Genomic DNA, 21662 nt, shown 5'->3' with positions numbered 1-21662 from the left:
ATCCATCCAACCGGTAGCTATGACACGCACTGACGCTCAATGCAGGAGCCGCCATGACACACACTGGCCATTTAAAAATAAATGGCACCACGGACCTGGAGCCAACAAACCAATACTCGGCTCCCCCCAAGTGGGACACAGGCCCCACCACCACCCCAGAGTGACACCCCACCAAATCGCAGCCAACGCTGCCAAGACCCCATGGTGCAAAATGCGGCCCACAGCCCAGCCCAGCCTGGAAACGGTCGCTGTGGGTGCCAGGTAATGACGTCACATAGCAATGCCCAGCTTCCTCTCTCTAGCAACTAGCCTCCTTGGAGTTTCGTCAGCCCAGGAACCCAACTCGCTTTATAGCCAGGTGCAAACATTTTACAATTTAACCAAATGTTTGTGAAGTGTTTTCATGTGCCTCATCTCATTTGATCCTCACAGAAGTCCTGGAGTAGGTAAACAGGAGACTCGGTGGAATCCTATTTTCTTTTCATTAGTCAGAAAACAGAGATTTAGAAAGTTTAGAAACTTGACCCAACTGAAAAGAAGAAATGGTGGAACTTTGGAGATTACAAATGGCGGCAGAGTAGGTGGATGCTGCACGGACATGCTCCCAGGAACAAGCTGGAATTACAACTGAAATACAGAAAGGCTTCCTGAATAAGCAACGGAAAACTTCATAGGAGAGAACCCTGATACCTAAGGATAGAAGGTGGAGACCGAATAGAGACTGGTAGGAGGGGCGAAGCGTGAAAGGGCTGGCCAGGCACCCACAGATGGCAACTGAAGTCCCAGAGAGTTATCTCAGCTGTTGGGGGGTGCCACTGAGAACTCTGGGATCTAATCCTGAAGCAGGGCTCCCCAGTAGAGAGCACCAAACTGAGGAGGGTACCACATAACATCTGTGGTGCTGTCTGCACGCGTGTTTTGATCTGTCATTGTCAATCGTGAATTTGGTTGACACTTCTATTATAGAGAAAGGGCGAATAATTAAAATATTTCTCTAATTATTTTCCTTTCAATGTGCACGAATTCATGCAACAGGACACTAGTTTAGTATAAATTAAATAACACTTCTCTGCACATAGAAGCAGTGCTAAAATTTCCTATCAGTAGATCTTCAAAACTTATAAGGGGTAGGAGAACCTGTATATATACTCTCTTGATTACATGGCTTTTGCAATGTGGACACTTGAAAGTTTCTGGAAGGAAACAGGCTCAACAATAAGTGAAGAAGTGGCTAGTCAGATCAACCAATTCAACTTTGCCTTTATTCTGTCTTCTTCTAGACCACAGAGCAAGCAGCATTTGACAGAGCTGAACATTTTTTAAAAGAATTCTGAATAGCCCTGGCCAGGTGACTCAGTTGGTTGGAGGGTTGTCCTACCAAAAGGTTGCAGGTTCAATCCCCAGTCAGGGCACATACAGAAATCAGCCAATGAGTGCATGAATGGGTGGAACAACAAGTCAATGTTTCTCTCTCTCTAAAATAAATTTTTAAATGTTTTATTACACTGTGTTTATTCTTTCACTTCTGTATTTATGTTTTTCTCTATCAGGCACCCGACTAAAGTATCTGTCTTTGTTTCCCACTGTTTTCTCCAGAACCTGGGACACAAAATATTTTGTTCACTGATTGGATGAATGAACAGATATGGCAATAAATGTCACTGCAACATGATCTTTCCATGCAAAGAAAGTGCTGGAAGACATTCTTAAACATCAAATCCCCAAATTTCAATTCTCAAATTCCATGTTATGGCTTACGAAGATAACGTTGTGGCAAAAGGGAAAAATTCTCCCTTCTCGCCTCTGGTTCTTTTTGGTTGACTGAATAATCAAATTAACACTAGACAGACTTATAAGAGAAAAATCAAATTTAATTTCATGGGCAAGGAAAGCCCATATACATCAGAGAGTCAGAGTCCCCACTACATAAAAGGTTCGGAGACAGAAAGGGAAAATGAGGAAATTCTGAGCTTAAGATGAAGTAAGTAAGACATCTTGGGGCTTGAGTGTCATCTGCAAGATGATTACAGCAGATATTCAGTAATTGGTAGTTTTGCCCTGCCATATACATAGGTCAAAAGAGGTTATTTCTGATAATCTCCTATTATGAGCAAGGCCTCTAATTCAAATTCTTCTAGGTAGTTAAGTGGGACAAGGTGGCAGAAGTTTCTCGATCCTGCAGGGTCTTAGTTACCTTTAGCTGAAAATAATCTGCATACCACAAAGGCACACCTTGTGGTGACTCATTCTGAATCCCTACAACATAAACTGTTAACAATAATACAAAAAGGTTCAGAAAATGACCTACAAGAATGCCTCATTTTGTTAATCCCACATGTTGTAAAACATTCACAAAATGAAATTGTGTATATAAATACATTTATTTACTGACACTTCATTAATAATAAGCAAACAATAATCAAGTAAACAGCAACATAAGGACCTGCTTTCAGAAGAGGGTTGGGAAAGAGTTCTTAGCAAAAGGCCACATGATGATGACGCTGATGATAATAATCATGGGTAACTAAATGCCAGGCACTATTCTAAATGCTTTACTTAAATCTATTCATTTAACCCTAACAAGAAAGATTCTGACTACACTGTCAAGGAGGAAATTGAGATTGCAAGAGGCTAAGTAACTAGCCCAAGGGTTGCACAGTAGTAGAGCTGGAATTTGAACCAAGGCAATTTAGCTTCATAGCCTTGACTCTTATCACTATCCACCCGGTCTTCTTAGAAAAATCTGTAAAGACCAGGGTTATTATTATTAATGAACCTGAAGAAAAGAGAAAATACCACAAAGATATGTATTTCTGGAATACTACTGACAAACTCCATAGCAATTATAGTTACACCAGCTGATATAGGATTACTCAATAGGTTGCTCTTGCTTAACTTAAAATACCTTAAGCTTTAAGCATTATCTTTTATCTAACACAGAAAAGTATCACCTATTCAAAGTTCCAAAACCTTTAAGAAGTATATTTTTAAATGAGCTTTAAATAGGGTTTACATAACACATAATATCAATTCAGCACACTCTACACAAAGTTGCTTTTCCAGACAAAATAAGGAGTTTCTTCAAGAAATAAACTCCTTAAAAGTTTACTTCCACAATATTTGCAAGTCTCCGTGGAAACAGATTTTTAACACAACAACAAACAAGTTTTCAATTCAATTCATTCAGTTTGTTTACGTCTCTAATCTGGAGTTTAAGTGAGACCAACAAAGAGCATGTGGGCAAAAAACAGCAGTGATAATAAGTTCCTGGCCCTACAATCTCCAAGAAAGGGGAGAGACTAAACAGGTTTTGTGTAATCAATGGAAGCAAAAAGAGTTTCCAACAAGACAGAGAATTAACTCTTCTACATTGGCTATTTATCCAGAATGAAATAATTACAGAAATGACTCCACAGATTAAGAAATAATCCTATATAATAAAAGCGTAATATGCAAATTGACCAAACCACAGAATGACCAGTCGGCGAGAAGTGGGGCCGGTGAGCAGGTGGCGCCAGGCCAGCCAAGGCATGTGCCAGCAGGGAGAGGGAGGGAATGGCGAAGCGGGGAGGAGGCTGTGGGGAGCCGATATAGGGTTAAGCCTCGGACTGACCTGTTAGCAAAATCACAAACAAGTCTTCTTCTGAGTCTTAAACAACCCAATCCGAGAGGTGGCTCCTGATTTACACGTGCTGTCATTTAAAAAATAAAAATGGGGGAATTTGCCGGAAGCCGGTCCACCCTTGCTGCTTGACACAGTCGCTGCAGGGAAGAAACATCTGCACAGCTTATGTTTCAAGGGACCGGGTGTATATGGCATATGTTTGCTCCCCTTCTTAGCACTATGTTTTAAACAGGACCACCTCCCCAAGAAAGGTTATTTCCCCAGGTCAGGGATTAACAGGACTAAGGAAGAGAATAAATCAGTAAATCCTCCTAGTGTTACAGAAATACCATGTACGACTTATGAAGAACTTAGACTAAGACTGTTGGCAATAAATTTGGGACTTGTTGGGCCCACATCCCCAGGGATCTGCCCACCAGGGAAAGCACCAAAGCCTATATCCCTGGAGAGCCACCGACACAGGGCAGTCCCAGGGAAGGCAAGCAGTGAGGCTGGGAGGACATAACCTTTACTGGGTAGAATAATCTCCTTCAGTCACTTCCTTGTAGCTTATCAGTAGAGCAGTGACCTTGGAATAGCCCTTGTAATGGAACACAGAGATGAACCTAGACAAGATTAAAATCAATAGAACTAGATAGAGACAGGATTTTTGGCAAAGGTCAGATAAGAAACAAGGAACTGTAGAACGTTACCCAAAACATACCACGATGTGATTATAGAGGAATGCTATAGGATGAAATGGTATAAATATAGATGTAATAGAACAATAAAAAAGAGAACCTCGCTATGCTGATCAACTGAATGCTGCCTCCCTGTCCTTCATTCTTCACCGACTCTGTCCACACCTTTGGGAACCCCTGGACCTGCTGGGGCAGGACCCCAACAGGAGGCAACAGCTACCAGTGGTGGCGGAGGGGTGATGGGGGGGTGAGGTGAGGCTGCGCCTTCTGGTGCCATCCCCTGATCGGCCGCTCGGTCGCCTCCTGCAGAGGGAGGCTGGCAGCAGCGGGGTGATTGGGGTAGCGCTGTCCCCTGATTGGCCCGCCTGGTTGCCTCCTACAGAAGTAGGCCTAAGCCATCAGTAGGACATCCCCTGAGGTCTCCCGGACTGTGAGAGGGCGCAGGCTGGGCTGAGGGACCCCCTCCCCTGCCGAGTGTACAAATTTTCGTGCACTGGGCCTCTAGTCTATATATATAAAAGGCTAATATGCAAAGTGGCCCCTCAGGAGTTCGATTGCTTGCTATGACATGATCTGACCACCAGTAGGCGGCACAGAATGAAGGAAGGCCCCAGCTGGCAGGTGGCAGCCAGGGAAGGGAGGCCCCGGCTGGCACCTGGCAGCCAGGAAAGGAAGGCCCCGGCCAGCAGCCAGAAGGCCCTGATCGGCTCTGATCGACAACCAGGCTTAGGGACTGTACCCGTGCACCAATTTCATGCACCGGGCCTCTAGAATAACAGAATGATGAAATTACAAACAGCTTTGAGAAATTTTTTTTAGCAGGAGCAAAGTAATTAATACAGCTTCTCATACGTATTACCAACATTCATTGAGTGAGACATGTGTTACAAAGATCCTCTGTCTTTTCCACTTGCCAGAAAGAAGATACCTCGATACCTGATACTAACAAAGCATGAACTCAGAATAACTGTTCTGAAGAATAGAACTAATTTTCTTTCCTTATAACATTCCACTGCAAATCTTGCCAACCATAGCGTTTTTGTTTTCATGGAATTTACAAGACTAAAGGGGGGAGGGGTGGATGTATACACACACATATATATCTTTTTACTACATAAGAGAAATCATTTTCATGCAAACCAGGAAATACTACCGAACAATACAAAGATGCCTAGAGACAACCTGAGCAGAACAGAAAGAACACCTGGGATCTCATTTCCAGTTCAGGTTCTGGCACTACCTAAGCCATAGGACCTCAGGCGCGCCAATACTGACTGTTTCTAGGCCTCAATTTTCTCCTATTAAATGAGAAAAATCTAACTATATGTTCACAGAGGTTGCTTCTACTTCTAAATACTGCATTCAATAGATATTTAACTATATATAAGCACCAAAAACCTCAGCTTCCTCTGCACTTGTAAATTCTTAATAATACATGATGACCAAAAAAGATCAGACTTAGACTCTCAAATACAAAGCTATACTCATTTTCCGGTCACCTACCTATTAATTAAGGTGACTAACTCAATGGATTACAGTATCTAATTATTCCTGGCTAGCTTTTATTGTGTTCAAAAGTAGGGCAAAGATCATCTCAGAGAAATGTATGATAATACTTTCTGATAAATACTACACAACATAAAACACCAAATTTTGAAGAGATGCAAAGGAACAGTATTCTGCACTAGACATGTCCAGATTTCAGAGTAAAATGACAATGTCACCATATTTTCACTTACATAGTGATTTCACATTTACTATCTCAATCATTGTGACATTCTATGAAATAAAATGAGCAGCACCTTTACCAACCAGCTCAGAAAGTTAGGTAATCTGTCAACTTTCACTCAATAAATGTTGGGCTTCAATCCAGGTCTTTGACTCAAAGTTTGATGATATTTTACAATTCTAAAAAGTGGTTATTCAAGCCAAAGACAGGAAGAAGATGGAAAGTGAGAAAATTTGGGTAATCAGTTCCTCGATAACTGAACTGAACAAAAAGAATATGAGACCAGCCCTGGCCGGTTGGTTGGAGCATCCCAGGGAACACCCATACACAGGGTTTGGGCTCCCTGTCCCGTGGGGGTATGTATGGGAGGCAACTGAAGTTTCTCTATCACATCGATGTTTCTCTCTCTCTCTCTCTCTCTCTCACTAAAATCAATGAAAAAAATTTACCAATGACTATAAGATCAGTGTTTGGTAGTTACAAAGTCAACACGCAAATTTACTAGCTATTAAAACTAATGATAACCTCTAACCTATATAATTCCACATCTCAACAACCTTGTCACCTCGTTTCAGACAAGTGTGAAAAAATTTTCTAAATAAAAAACAAGAACAAGCTATACATGAAACAACACGTCTGAATTTTGCTTAAAAGCGTATGCTTCTAAACAGCTTGGTCATCAGCAGGGAAGATCTCCATTTACTCTAAAGTCCTAGAAACCGGGGAAGGAAGAAGCAGCTGAGAACGGCTTGCCAATCAGTGGCGCTCAAGGCAAATGGTCGGGAGTGCAGTGTGTGGGTTCGGTGTACCCGTGGCCAACCGGGGAGCGGTGTCCCAGATAAGCTGGCTACCGCCAGACAGACATCCAGAGTCCGCAGCCCCCGACAACACTGCTCGAAGTGGAAATCACGGTGCCCCAGGTCTGCACGGCGTAAGTGGGAGAGCTCCGGAAGAGGCTGAGCTCTGAGGAAAGTCTCGGGCTTCCGCCCCCAATCCCCCGGACTCGTTTACCTACCCGCTCTGACCCCGGCTGCTCCGGATCTCCGGATCCTACAAGCGGCACCTGACCGACTCTCACACCCGCCGCTGGGCTCCGGCAAAACCGGAACTGGCTCACGTCACTTCCGGTCCGTGTTCCCCCGGGAGACCGTCTCCTGAAGAGAATCGTTCCCACCTCCTTTCGGCAACCTCGGCTGACGGTCGCAGGATTTCGGTTCGGGACCTGTGGGCGGAGCGAGAGGGAGAATGACTGTTCTCTCCGCGGTTCTTGATCCGGAACTTGTTGTCCAGGAACCGCGGAAGAGGTACCTCGTGCGATCGCAGCGTGCTCGCTCCTCCAAAGTGAAGAACCTCAAGACGTGGGCGAGGCGAGGAGAAGCTCACTAGGTAGGTGGGCCCCTCTCAGGGCGAAGGAGAGGATGCCGTTCTCCATCCTCTCTCCAGTTGGGATGTTTCTTTCCGTAACCCGCACCCCCACCCTTTCATCTTCGTAAATTGCCTGCCGCCCCAAAGCTGCTGGAGCCACTGCTCCTGTTCTGCCAGCCATCCTTTGGAAGAAGGGACCAAGATGCTGGGCAGGGGACGGGCCCAGAATTTTCAGTTCCCAGACAAAGCCTCCATTCGGGCAGCATCGATGTGCTCGCTCCGAATGTGAGAGAACACCGAGCAGGCCTCGCACTCTGCTGAGTTTTTATTGAAATTCCCCATCGTATCGAGTTGTTGGGCCCTACGAAGGAAAAAAAAAGGGGGGCGGGGGTTTCCAAGAATATGATCGAAAATTTGGTTCCCAGACTAAAGAAATATTTCCTTAATTGAAATATTAAAGAAGTAGACGCCAGAGACTGTGACCCACAGGAGGAGTTATGTATAAGCGCTACAGCAGCTGGGAAGAATAAATAGTTAAGACTGGGGGTTGGTAAATATTTTAGAGACAGGCATTTGAACTGCGCCTTAAGGAGTAAAGATGTTTTTGTTTGTGTGTTTAAGTGAAGGAAAATAATTGCAGGGGAAGATTGCTGCTTGAAGGGACCTAGTAATTTGGTGTGGCTGGGTAGTACGGTCCACCCTTGAGGGTAGGTTAGAAGGATACGGTAGGTTGTAACCAAAGTGGGTAGCGCTGTAAATTCGTGGAAAGGGATTTGTTTTATCCTTTAGGGGCGTTTACCCAGTGATTTTTGAGCAGGGAAGTTAGACTCAGGTTTGTGTTTTAGGAGCATAATTATACTGGCAGATGGACTAGGATGAACTAGGGCACGAGTGAAGCAAATGTGGAAAGATGAGAGGTAGTGAAGTTAATTTTAGAGGCTTTTGGCCAAGAGATAATTGGGGCACTGCTTAGATAAGATGGTTTAAGACAGATCAACAAGTTTTGGTGACTGGGTGGGAGGACAGAAAAGTCCAGAGTTACTTACAAATCAAGAATACAGAAAAAGGAAGTTTGAGAGGGAAGGGAAGATACTGAGTTCAGTTTAGAGTACTTCATAGACATCTAAGTGGTGAAACTAGCAGAAGCTGGAAATTCAAGTTTGGAGCTCAAGAAAGGCTTTAGGGATCTTCAGCATAGGATGATTTGGGAATAAAGCTTTGAAGATGAGCTTTGTATCATGACCTTGATAGTGAGTACATTTTAATACTGCTCTTATTAGTCATGTTACTGTGGATAAGCAGCTTCTCTGATTCTTATCTTTAAAATGAGGCGAATATTTTCCTTTTATTTTCATAGCAACAGTAATGGAAGTAAAAGGTTTAGAATGATACTTTCTCCGGATAGTACCTGATTTTGACATATGAGATATTTGGTTACTTTGCAACCTATAAATTAGAGCAGAGAATCCGTCTAATTGTTCAGTTTAGAGTCTGGTTGTTAGATTATCAGAGAGAAGTCCTAAAGTCCCAATGTGGGTTCTAATAATTTACTTTTCTGGCTCTAGAGCCATGAAGTCCTGTCTGCACAGCCCTGTTACCTCATTAGGCACACCAGCACACCAGTGAAAGAGGACTGTGTGATCCTTTTACCTCTAGCCACCCCATCACTAACTCTCTTTTGAACCCTAAATGTTTGTTTCCTCAGGATTTTGTTTTAGCCCTTTCTTCACTCTACTTTTCCCAGTGGCCTCATCCACGTTCATCACTTTGATTACCTCAGTTGTATGTGCAGTTCTCTTAAATCTATATTTCTAGCCTGGGCTTCTGACCACTAAAATGATGCACATATACACTATCTGAAAGGAGAAGCCTCCTATGAAATCTTTTGTAAGTAGAAATGGATGGTATAAAGTGAAGAAGCAATTCCTGTTCATTTATATGGAAAAATTTGAGTGTTCCCAAGCCCCAGAAAATAACGTACCAAATCATACAAGAAACCTAAAATAATACTTGGATAGTAAAAACAGTGCCACTCTTACTACTCTGGGTGCACGCTGCCTCTATATTGAATCGCTGAAAAACAGTGAACACTTTTTGCTTTCTGCCCTTTTTTTTTTGTAAAATGGAAAATCTTCGTTTTTCTTTTGGTTACTGAAAGCAGGTACTAATGTAGGTTTTCACCAAAGCGAGTGATGTAATATGGATTTTCAAATGTGGGAGATACCTCTATCTTTTTTATTTGCCAGACATCTCTGACCAAGATGTCTTTTGGTCAAACAAAATGCAATATACAATTTAAAACTGATTTCAGTATCTTTTACTTTCAAACATGAATTGTACTTGTTAAAAGTTAATTTTATAGTATATGAATTACGTCTCATAAGGTTTAACATCCCCTTCCCCTGCACTATCCTTATATTAAAATATTTGATAAAACTGCATATAACTTACCATATAAATTTTTAAAGCATCAATGTCCTAATTTTAACGAGAATAAAAAAAATTTATGATAAAAAATGTATTTCCAGGACTTGTGCCACAGAATCACATGAATCCAATAACCTCAAATGTAGACTGATACGTTTTACTGGTGACTCAGATACCATCAACAGCTTTGCTGGGATAACAAGAATTAATTTTTAAGATAAAAAAGGATAAAGGATAATCTCCCTTTGTTTTTATATAAAGCACTCTGGTAAATTCACTGTATATTAAATGCAAAAAATAGTTTGTGTTTGTATGTAAAATGAAATTGGGTTCGTCTTGTGTATTAGTTTTGCACTTACAATAATGTCCAATGGGACTACGCTCAGGTCTAGTAAATGTTAGCAAGGCACCTCACTCCAGACCCATTACATAGACAACCAGGAACTTCTCTGAGGCGCTGGTACCATCCCACGTTGCATTATGAAGACACGATTAAATAAGCACTATATTCCAGAAAAGGGGGTGGGGGAGTTATTCTTGGTTTCTTTAGACCCTTCGGGCATCTTGGTAAAACAGGACATTTCCTTTCTGAGGAACAGAGCTTTGTTGTAGCCAAGAAGAAGAGATACTTCTTACTTTGAGATTCAAAATGACTTAAATTGCTTCATCTGTATTCTTGAAATTTTTTCTAGTACAGAGGAGAAAAAGCAGTACACACATAAGATTCAAAATATATTGTGCTTTTCTGGGTGACCTCAGAGTTTTAAAAATACTGTTGCTTATATACTATCAAGGTATTTGATAAGCCTATAACTTTTCACTGCTGTGTAGTGATAACCTTTTTCCTTTCCTTTAAGATGCTCTCCAAATCCTTGGTAATGGAGTATTTGGCTCATCCTGGTGCACTCAGCGTGGCTGCTGGAGTAGCTTGTGGCATGTGCCTGGGCTGGGGCCTCCGTGTACGCTTTGGGATGATCCCCAAAAGCTCAGTGAACGAGGCAAACACAGAAACCAGAACTGAAGCAAGCATCTTAGGAGAGAGTGGGGAGTACAAAATGATTCTTGTGGTTCGAAATGACTTAAAGATGGGAAAAGGGAAAGTGGCTGCCCAGTGCTCTCATGCTGCTGTTTCTGCCTACAAGCAAATTCAAAGGAAAAATCCAGAATTACTCAAACAGTGGGAATACTGTGGCCAGCCCAAAGTGGTGGTCAAAGCCCCTGATGAAGACACTCTGATTGCATTACTGACCCACGCAAAGACGCTGGGACTGACTGTAAGTTTAATCCAAGATGCTGGACGTACTCAGATTGCACCAGGTTCTCAAACTGTCCTGGGAATTGGGCCAGGACCAGCAGACCTAATTGACAAAGTCACTGGTCACCTAAAACTTTACTAGATAGAATTTTGTATCATGATCGTCTCACCACAAATGTTTGAAACTGTCAAATTCTAACAATAAAAGCTGAGTTTCTTCCCCCAATTTAAGTGTTCTTGAGGTGAAAATCTGTTGCCATGTTCTTCTGTCATGTACTTGGCACAGTTACACAGTTATCTTGGGCTAAAAAGAAAAAAAAAGTTGGTTAAATTGTCCTAGTGGTTTAAGTCCTGAAACAAAAAATATTTAAGAGAAACAGTTCACAACAAAATTGGATTACAAGGGGGGAAACAGCATTTCCTTTGCATGGTTAGGTCCCTCCGCATGTTAATAGCTCGTCTTCCCCAAGACTACGCTGCTGTCACCATTGGAGAGGATCAGGGGTTCAAAGGTAGTCCTATTGGATGCAGGTTCTTTCCTACCATAACTTTCTGGGTGACTGAGCACCTACTTTATTAATAGATGTATAGCCACCCACAAAAGGCTTTAGAGCCCAGGGGTGGGCAAACTTTTTGACTCGAGGGCCACAATGGGTTCTTAAACTGGACCGGAGGGCCAGAACAAAAGCATGGATGGAGTGTTTGTGTGAACTAATATAAATTCAAAGTAAACATCAATACATAAAAGGGTACGGTCTTTTTTTTTTTTTTTTAGTTTTATTCATTTCAAACGGGCCGGATTCGGCCCGCGGGCCGTAGTTTGCCCACGGCTGCTTTAGACTCTAACCTGCTGGATTTTAAAAATTTATGTCTCAAAGTTGAGGTTTAATAGCATTGATATAACCCACCTGTGCAGTGTTTCATGCTCATTTCTCAGACCCCCTGTGGCCAAAGGTTCTCAGCAGTGGTTCTACATCATAGCCTATAAAAGCTGCTTCACTTCCCCCCTTTCCTAACAGTGAAAGCATTGAAACTGGTGAAGTGACTTGTATGGACCCTAAAGGTGGTGATGGGCACATGTAGGAATTTATGATCACTGTGAAGTGAAAGTAGTGTGTCATCACAACATCTCATTGTTTACACAGAACTGAAGGAGTTAGATAATTCAATTACTTATGGGCACCTTTATTTCCCTTTTGATCTTTATACAATTAACATGACATAATTCCAGTATTACTATACCAGCTTCCCAGCTCCCAAAACTATACAGCTTCTACCCTTTTTACAATGTATTCTTGCAAAAAGCCCTTTTTCTGAGAGCCTTTTAGGGGGATCCTGGCAGTATTTCTAAATTAGTATATCCCTAAGAATTATGATGCCAGGGAGAATTTTGATAACAGGCGCATGTTAAGTGGCTTCAACTCTCCATGTTAACTTCAACAATTAGCATTAATTAGCAGTTAACTTCAACATAAGCAGCATGATAGCACAACTAAGGTATAAGTTTAAAGGAGTATGCAGGCAGCCTTAAAAGTTAAAATATTTGGTCAATTTTTTTTTTTTTGGCTCTCCGGTCCCTGCCTCACGGAACGGCCTGGCCGCCCACAGCCCAGTCAGCCCGCGAGGCCTAACACCCCTACTCCCCTTCCCTTTCCCGGTCAGTTTTATACCAGTTACACCGGCATATTACAGCACAGGAGAAATTGCAACTAAATGATGCCACAGTAGCAACTGTTTCTAAAGAGAATGTTTATACTACTAGATTCAAAAGTGATGCAACAAAGTGTAATTGAATTGAACTCAATCCTAAATGCATGGTTCTGGCTCAGGTAATTTCTGAAGCCTGCCTCAGACTGTTGGTTCCACGTTCAAAGAACTGCATTCCCCACAGAATGGCCTGCTGTGGCTGATTCAAGTAATTGTAATAAGTCATGGCGTATCTACTAGGATGAATTGTATGCAAATTCTGGTGATACATTTTGTTCTCTAGTACACCTGTACTTAGTATTTATTTAATAGGATTCATAATCTTACAGGTTTCAAAGTATGGGCAGAGCCCATGGGTTCTCTAACACACTTTCAGGGGGTTAAAACTATTTTTATAATATTAACACATTATTTTTCTTTTACACCATGGGTAAAACTGCTGGCACCTTTCACAAATTAAGGCAGTGGCACCTACCTGTACAAGTAGTTTTCACTGCTCTCCCCACAATAAAAAAAAAATTTCACCCTGGATGAAGCACTAACAATATTATTAAATTTGACCCTTAACTATTTGTCTTAATATTCTGTGTAGCATTAAACACTTCTGGTGCACATTGAAATATGACAAAAATACTTGTGAGGCTGAGTGGTGAGCTAGCTGCTTTTATCATGGAAAATTTTTACTGGCAAGAACCACTGACAAACTGGTTATCCAGATCTGAATGTTTGGTAGCAGTCTCCTCATAAATAACAATTGACAGGATGTAGGAAAACTTATATCTGCCTCTCATCCAAGCTTCCCCAAACTTAAGACTTTCCTGGTAAGATCAGTGTTTCTCACAAATATCTTCTAATATAATGTGTCAACATTTTGAAGAACTATGTAATGTAGTAAATCTGTCTTCCACATAACCAATGCATGAGAGTACAAATCATGCATGGGTAAAAGATCCATTCAAAATAAAGATAGACCAATGGATTTTAATACAACAGTATGAAAAGTTCACTTTTATAATTTCAGATTCCACATTTCAACTAACTCCAAGTATCTAAAAAGGCTATTAAAATACTTTCCTAGTTACAAATCTGTGAAACCATACTTTCTTCATGTACTTCAACAAAAACATATAACAGATTGAATATAGAAGCAGATGAGAATCCAGCAGTCTTCTGTTAAGACAAACTCTGAAGAAAGTTATAAAAAAATAGTACAATGCCAGCCACTCTTATCACTTGACCTTTGTTTTGGGACATACAGTTAATTTATAATTTATATTAACATGGAATGAGTTTATTACTATTACATTTAAATGGATTTAATAATTTTTAAAATTTGTTTTAACTACTAATACAGTAAATATCAATAAATGCAACCCCATATAAACTAAAACTCTTTGGGACCTTCAGTGATTTAAGAGTATAAAAGGATCCTAAAGAAAAAGTTTGAGAACCACTAGAGTGAGAATGTCTGCATGACTAAATCAATTTACAGCAAAGTTAAGCGGCCCTACTCGGAGATCACCAGTTAGTCTTCTGCTATTATACTGCCTATGTTGAAATAGTTGTCAACAAATATCACAGGTTTTATACAAAGGCTGTATTTGGATATTAGGGAAGATCACTGAAAGCATGCTTACCTTCTGAAAAGTTTCCCAGTAATGTCTCCCCTTCCTCTATCCTGTTTCAGTTACATCGAAAGTGCTAAGGACTCTTAGTACCCTTGGTTAATTGTTTTTAATCCCTTCTCCAAGACAATCATTCAGAGTCATGTTACGAAATCCTTTAAAATACAGTTTATTACCAATTCATTCTACTACTTACTGTACAACACTTACTATTATCTAGTCTTGAGCTAGGCATTTTGTGATTTAAACACAGTCCTGCAAAGAATTCCGAAAATGACTCAGGGAACAAGCTCAGAAGTTCATCTTGTTCAGGATTTGAACCCAAGTCAAAGCAGTTCCTCTTTCTACTATAGCCCATTATAGAAGGCTTAAGTGGCAACTCAGTATTACAGCACAAGATTTTTTTGTTGTTCTTAAAAAAAAAAAAAGTTTTAAAGTATGCTGTAAGAAAACCTTAACTGAAGTATTTTAATTTGTTTCTATTAGAGAAGGGAAGGAAGAGAATGAAGGTCTCGAACACATGTTGAGTCTGAAAAGAATAGGCTCACTAGGACCATTACTATTCTCCCTCTTAATTTTCATAATGATGAAAACAGGGAGCAGAGATCCAGCAGAAACAAAAGTGCAGCCAGATCCTGAATAGCAAGATGTCTTCACTAGGACAAACAAAAAAAGGGTGATTTTCCAGCTAATACTGTAATTTCCTATAGGAAAATAGGGTGGGAATTAAAGATAGGGAACGAAAAGAGGTTCTAAGTTAAAAAAAAAAAAAAAAAGACCCTTCTGTGGCAATACAAGGCTAAGTAGGGGGCTCTCTAACTCTACTGATAATTAATAGTGAAATGAACTTAAAGTAACATTCTTAACCATCAGCCAAGAGTTGGATTCAAACACTGGTTTAAAAAAAATCACCTTAAACTACCCATAATTTGGGGACCCTTACAATTTCATGGTGAGGAATAGCATGATCTACGTGTTTCTATATGTTTATATCAAGTTAATATAATTTCATATCCATGACCTTGTTCATTGAAGTAAAATGCTTAGACAAAACTTAAAAGTGCCACTTGGTTAATATGATGGAGATAGCTGAAATGTAGCCCACTATAGTGTGCCTTATGTTATAAATGTGATATGTGTTTTCACATGTCCCAATCCTCATTCCATTTCTGCTCTCATACCTCCCTACCCTTGGAATCCAATATGGAACTACCAAAACCATGGTTCCTTTGGTTTAAGTTTGAGGGGTATTTAATTAAAACTGCAATTCTACATGTTATTTCCACAGTCCAGTAATTTATTTTAAATTTGAGTATTTTCAAATTCCACAAACAAAACTGAAGAACAGCAATATTTTGTTTGAATTCTCTCTTCTGTACACTCAGTGATCTAAAACACCACAATATCCAACATACACAAACCTCAGGGAAGGGTTAGTAAATACACACAGATTGGAATCATGGTGCTCTTTGTTCTTGAATGGAATGGTCCCACAGAAAAAGCACAGGATACAGCACAACATAAGGGCACCTGTTACATATGGAGTGAGCAAAAACACACTAGCATTTTCTATATGCGTAATCAGGAAACCTGCATAGGTTAGAGGGCCTCTTATGCTCATTGAAAAGTCAGGCAAGTTGTCTGTAATGCATTTTCCCAATACTTTGGAGAGCACTGTAGTCCAGTGTAGGATGTGCTGATAATGATTAGTGTTGTCTTTGTTGCATTGACAGTCTCGCATGGTCACATACCAATAGTTTTGCTTTAGCTTTTCTTTGAATAAAAGAGATTTAAATGCATTTAGACAATACATATTGTAAGCTGTTTACATACACTAAATTTAAGAGCTTCAATATTAGAGTTTTTCTTTAAACACTACAGAGTGCAAATCAGGTTCTTCACAACAGATTGAATATTAGGCAGTTCTTCAAAGAACAAAAGGGAAGAAAAAAAGCCCAGATGAATAAAACATTGAAACTATTCCCCTTTGAAAATAAATTCTAAAATGATGCGGAATGTGAAATAAGCTTTTAACATAGGTGATCCAAGTTTATAGTTAGAAACAAAACGCAGTCCTTCATGAAATAAAGGTTACAAGAACATGTGCCTGTTTTCCTCTGTTATAAACTGAGAAGTGGGTAGAGACGATGTTTCAGTACGAAAATAGGCGACTACAGGATCAGCTTTCCGTTTCACATGCTGTACCCAAAGCCAGGCTGTGGCTGCCCATAGGGTGGTGCAGTATAACCATAGCCAAAAGGTGCCTGGGGAGGGACTGCAACACTGGGTCCTGCTGTCAGCATCAACTGGGGCTGACCTAAAGATGGAAAACAAAAAGGAGCGGGGGCGGGGCAAGGAGGCAGTAAAAATTGTTAGTATTGTAGGACTATCACACTCCAATCTCCCCTCTAGTAGCATAATCACAACTTTGAGTTTTGGGGAGCACTTCTGACTGCCACAATTTTGGCATGACAGTCACCCTAAGAAGGTCCTGCCTATAAAGCCAAACAGTGCAGAGCTAAGGGTCAGAACTGTGACAGTAGTTATGTTACTTCATATCACCTAAAGCAATATGCACATGCATGCTTGACAGCAGGCAAGACATCTACTAATAAGCCTTTTTACAACATGGTGTTTGCACATTATATTTGGTGACAATATAATTAGCACAGGAAAACAATTGTTTAACAGACATGGTTTTAACATAACTGAAATGTTAAAGTTATATTTAAATTTCTGATTTAAGCACATCTACATGATAATGAAACCTAATGCATTTGAGCAAAGAATCTAGTACTAATTTAGAGAAAGCAATTAAAAATAGCAAGACATATTCAAATATATATTAGGTATGAAATACATTAGAGCGTACAACCTCTTTCATATATTCTGTTGCCCCTCTTAGGAAGTTTAAATAGTTGTTGACCACTTACAGAAAACGACCTATAGAGAAGCCGGCTTATTTAGAGGGAAAAGACACGGAACACCTCTTCCCAACTGCCACAAAAGGACTCAATCTCCCACTGGAATGTAATCCTAGAGCAAGATTTCTCCCAGCACAAGCGACCTTGTGTCGCCCCTTTTTGTGAATAACCAGCAAACTTGTCTTTAGTGAGCAAATTCTTTTTGGAAACCAGCAGTTTATAAAAATCACTTCTAACCTTGATATTGACATTTGTCTTGAAATTTCAACCCCACTGTCAACTGCCTATAAGGCCTGTCCATTTAAACACCCTAAAGGTAAATCAAATTTAGTAGGTGCCCCCAAATTATTACACTCATTCTGTTTTGGTTCCTGTGTTTCCTATCTCAAATATGTGAAACATCTCGCTCCCATCTCTAACAATCTATTTAAAGTTTATCTTTTCCAACTTTGTCAAAATTACCCTGATTCTCTAAATCCCCAAAGTCCTTTATATTTTTAATATAAAGGAGGTAATGTCATAATAGATTTGAATATTATCATTTCCTTTAGCAGGATGAGATACAATGGTTATAATTTTTTGTCTAAAGAACACTGTAACCTACACCCTTCAAATTCATTGTTCAAATGAATCTGTTCACCAAGAGTGAAATGGAAAAGGTAGTTCAGACATAAACATGTAAGAAGAAACTAAATTGCCTTAAATATTAACTGAGAGTTTGAAGATCCTATCTCTCTAGAAAGTTCTCAAATGGAAACCCTATTCAGGTTCTCTGTCCAGTTAGAATTTAAATAGAGGATGTATTCTTTATGTAAAGCAGGGGCGGGGAATGTCTCTCTCCCGGGACATAAAGGCCCTTGAAATAATTTAGTCTGGCCCTACCAAGGCAATTACAGGCAAGACTAGAAATTCAATAAATCTAAGAGCTTTGTTCATACCAACATAAATCTATATTAGGTGAATTATATTAAACAAATGATGTTATAAATACCCAAATGGCCCCCTGGCAGAAAAATGGTTCCCCATCCCTGATGTAAAAAGCATTCTAGCCCTGACTGGTTTGGCTCAGTGGATAGAGCGTTGGCCTGCGGACTGAAGGGTCCCAGGTTCGATTACGGTCAAGGGCATGTACCTGGGCTGCGGGTGCATCCCCGGTGGGGGGTGTGCAGGAGGCAGCTGATCGATGTTTCTCTCTCATTGATGTTTCTAACTCTCTATCCTTCTCCCTTCCTCTCTGTGAAAAATCAATAAAATATATTTTTTAAAAAAAAGCATTCTAAAGACAGCCTTGGCACTTCTGAAAATTGAATTCACCAATAATTCTTCTTCAGTAATTTATGAATAAGCAATCAACCAGTGACCAGGCAATAGAAAAACTGAAGTTATGATCTTAAGATTTTTGAGACTGTCTTTGCATTTAAGATTACGTGAGGGGATAAAATTAATGCCTGCTTTGAGACTGTTTTGGGGAGTGGGGTGGAATAACAGTAGAGAGAATTATTTCTTTACTCAGTGAGCCTTTTGCATTTTAGAAGCTTATTATATTTCTATTTTGAGGTAGAATCCCTAAAGAATGAGAAACATTTATCTACTATATTTCTGTTAAGTTAAAAAGAGATAGAGATTACCATAAACAATAGGTTGCGTCTCTGTAGCTTGTTCTTCTTCTTTTCTCAGTGATTCTGAAGCATCTAATTTATCAACCTGGAGAAAAACAGGTAATGTTAATTAGCACCTCAAAAGTATTATAAACCTAGGTTTATGGCAGAAAGTGGAAAAGCCTTAGTTTGTTAAATTTTGTCAAAATAAAAAGACTAGAAAGAACATTCTCACGCCCCCTCAAATTCAGTGGCAATGTTCATACTTCAGTCAAGGTGATTTTCAGCACTGTCATTATAAACCCTCCAGAAGGAGGGATTTATAAATGCCATTAAAGCGCACGCCAGGCTAAAACTGGGCATGCTAGGTAGCAGCCAGCCTGAGGGAGGGAGATAATGAGAAGGAACCACTTTTACAAATGAAGATTAAAGCCTACCAAAGATAATAATGAACTCATGACTTGGCAAGACTTCTTCACCAAAGGAAATGGTATTCAAAAAAAGTAAAATGAGTCTAATGACTGGACAAATACTTATGCAGAATAAGCTACCTTTGCCCAGTGTGCAGTTCCTGCTGATACTGATTATAGGTACAAACTGAAGTTTAAGACTCAAGTGGCTCCATATTTGATTATTTTAATATAAAGACAGGCTGCATGTCTTTATGCTCTATTTTCTAAGAAGTAGCCTTTTAAGAGTTTTTTTGGGGTTTTTTTTTGCTTTTAATGAAGCCACAGTAAATGGCCATTATATGCTAGCTACTCTAAATAAATGTGGATACTATCTGACAGAAATAAGACTGTAGAGGAGTCCATATGTGTTAATGAAAGGAGGGAGAATACATAGGTTCTTCCACTAACTAGTTGTGTGACCTTGGCAAACCACTGCACTTAGCCTCAGAACATGTCCTTGTCTATAAGAGACAGCTGAGCGAGGTGATCTGTAAAGTGCCTCTAGGACTAACTCTGTGAAGAATTAGGAAGAAGTCATCAAGACACTAGGACTAGGAAATCTCCACCGCACAACTTTCACTTGCCTTTTGAACTATACACTATATTTGTCTTTTAAACTATATTTAAAAGTCGGTATCTCAACCAAAACATAACTACATTATATTTACAGTAAAACTACACTTCAAATCTCAAAGTTATTACTACTAGTGGTTTTCAAAGTCATAAATGTGCAGTGAGATAGGGGAAGAGTGCAGGAGGAAACTTTTTATTAAATGTTCCTCAAAAAGGCAAATAGTGAAAAAATTCACTCACAAAAAAAGACATGCAAACATCAGTGAAAAAGCTATAAAGACTGCTAAAATGGTTAGAGCAGCCCTGATTTCTTTTTGAAATTATTTAAAATGGTGTCTTGGAGTCTTCAGGTAGGCCACTAAGATTAGGACAATACTTCATATGTGTACTAACTTTTTAATATTAAGTATCATAAATGTGAGTCTAATCCATCCTACTATGTCAAGGAACAAAATATTAGAACAGTAAGCTGAGGCAGACTCTAGACACCTTTAGATAAAATGTGGTTTCCCCACCCTAGGAAGTTGGGTTAATTTGCTTTTGCATACATTTTCCTGTTTTATACCCTAAGTGTTCATCTGTAATAAATTACCCAATGTCAAATTAAGACCACTATCGAGTATAAATACCATGAAAAATACCCACAGTTTGGTATTCAAACTTACAACAAAAATTATTACAGCTGTATACTTTAAAGTATGGTATGTGCCACCAAGGGTCAGATGGGGTTCTGCTAACCTAAACAGTATCCAAGCTAAAGAGGTTGTGCAAAAAAATACATGGGTGAGAGTACATTAATAACTTCTAAGAAGAAGAAAAATTAAACAACAAAAAACCCCACCACTGCATAATACATTTCCAGACTTTCAAGGAAAAGAATCTAAAGTGAACACATGTTTAAAAGTTAATGTCTGAGTCAGATGTTGGAGACCGAGACCTATTACAGAAGTACATGTAAGACTTAGAAGAACTAGCAATATCACAATGCCCAGGCACAGACATAGGCAGGCTGGGCATGGGGGGGCGGGGGGGGGGGGGGGGGGCACAAAAAAATAAGAACTCTGAAGGAACAGCACCAAGCTAAGCAAAAAATTTTTGATTTTTCTATATAATAGGACAGCCTCTGGCACAGCAACGTCCAATTTTTTATTCCATATACCCAATTTAGATTGCTCAAAAAAGAAAAAGCAGAGAAGGCTGTTATGAACACAAGCTTTTGTTAAGAGCTGTAACAAAAGTTTCTGATCCTTGGATTTAAAAAGAAAAATTTCAGGTAAGCATGTCACTGAGTTCCACCTGTACTACTGAAAATTCACTGTAATGTAAAAGGCTTTTCCACAGAGACTGCAATATGCTGCAGAGAAAAGTTAACATGCAGTCAGTTATTTTGGTGTATGTGTGCATGAAAAAAAGGCAAAAGTACTGAAGCAAGAAGTGAGATCTGAAGATGACTGTTGCCATACAGGCTCTCAAGAAACACACACAGCCCACAGCAATGCTTTAAGAGTTTCAAAAGTAGTATGATGTAATTGCAATGACTGTTGTACATGCTTGATTTAAAACAATGCATAACACTGCAGTTCAATTACCTGTTTTTCACACACACGCTTTCTAACTGCCTTGCTTACTAGCTGCTGAAGGGCCTCACACAATGCATTTTACTCAGGTTTGCCCTAAGTTCCAATGGTGACTCCAGTTTGGT

The 21662-nt window shown here is 39.9% G+C and overlaps 3 protein-coding genes across 6 annotated transcripts in view; 1 reads left to right on the top strand and 2 right to left on the bottom strand.

Annotated features, from left to right (window-relative positions):
* VMP1 (vacuole membrane protein 1) overlaps positions 1-7165 on the bottom strand; it is a 98133-nt gene extending 90968 nt beyond the window's left edge. The window contains 1 exon segment of the mRNA XM_023756741.1: positions 7050-7165. The gene's annotated coding sequence lies outside the window, so the exon portion shown is untranslated.
* Positions 7166-7258: 93 nt separating this feature from the next.
* On the top strand, positions 7259-11307 carry PTRH2 (peptidyl-tRNA hydrolase 2). Of its 2 annotated transcripts, none has more exons than XM_006092222.3 (2): positions 7259-7420; positions 10684-11307. In XM_006092222.3, the coding sequence occupies exon 2, from the start codon at positions 10684-10686 to the stop codon at positions 11221-11223; it is 540 nt and encodes a 179-aa protein (XP_006092284.1). In that variant the 5' UTR covers positions 7259-7420; the 3' UTR covers positions 11224-11307. The 2 variants fall into 2 exon arrangements, with proteins under 2 accessions (XP_006092284.1, XP_023612579.1); XM_023756811.1 differs by lacking the exon at positions 7259-7420 and adding an exon at positions 9966-10094.
* Positions 9701-21662, bottom strand: part of CLTC (clathrin heavy chain) — a 65264-nt gene continuing 53302 nt past the window's right edge. For 2 of the 3 annotated variants that reach the window (XM_006092220.3, XM_023756810.1), the window contains 2 exons: positions 18966-19041; positions 14562-16730 (listed from right to left, as the gene is read on the bottom strand). In XM_006092220.3, the coding sequence (XP_006092282.1) occupies positions 16606-16730; positions 18966-19041 (201 nt within the window). In that variant the 3' untranslated portion in view covers positions 14562-16605. Of the gene's footprint in view, positions 10515-11251; positions 11386-14561; positions 16731-18965; positions 19042-21662 lie in introns of those variants that run through there. The other variant, XM_023756809.1, reaches the window with a different exon arrangement.

The sequence above is a fragment of the Myotis lucifugus genome, unplaced genomic scaffold (genome assembly GCF_000147115.1).
Source record: "Myotis lucifugus unplaced genomic scaffold, Myoluc2.0 scaffold_99, whole genome shotgun sequence".
Classification (NCBI taxonomy): Eukaryota; Metazoa; Chordata; class Mammalia; order Chiroptera; family Vespertilionidae; genus Myotis; species Myotis lucifugus.
Note: the sequence above shows the minus strand (reverse complement) of the source record. Positions and strands in the feature narration are given on the sequence as shown.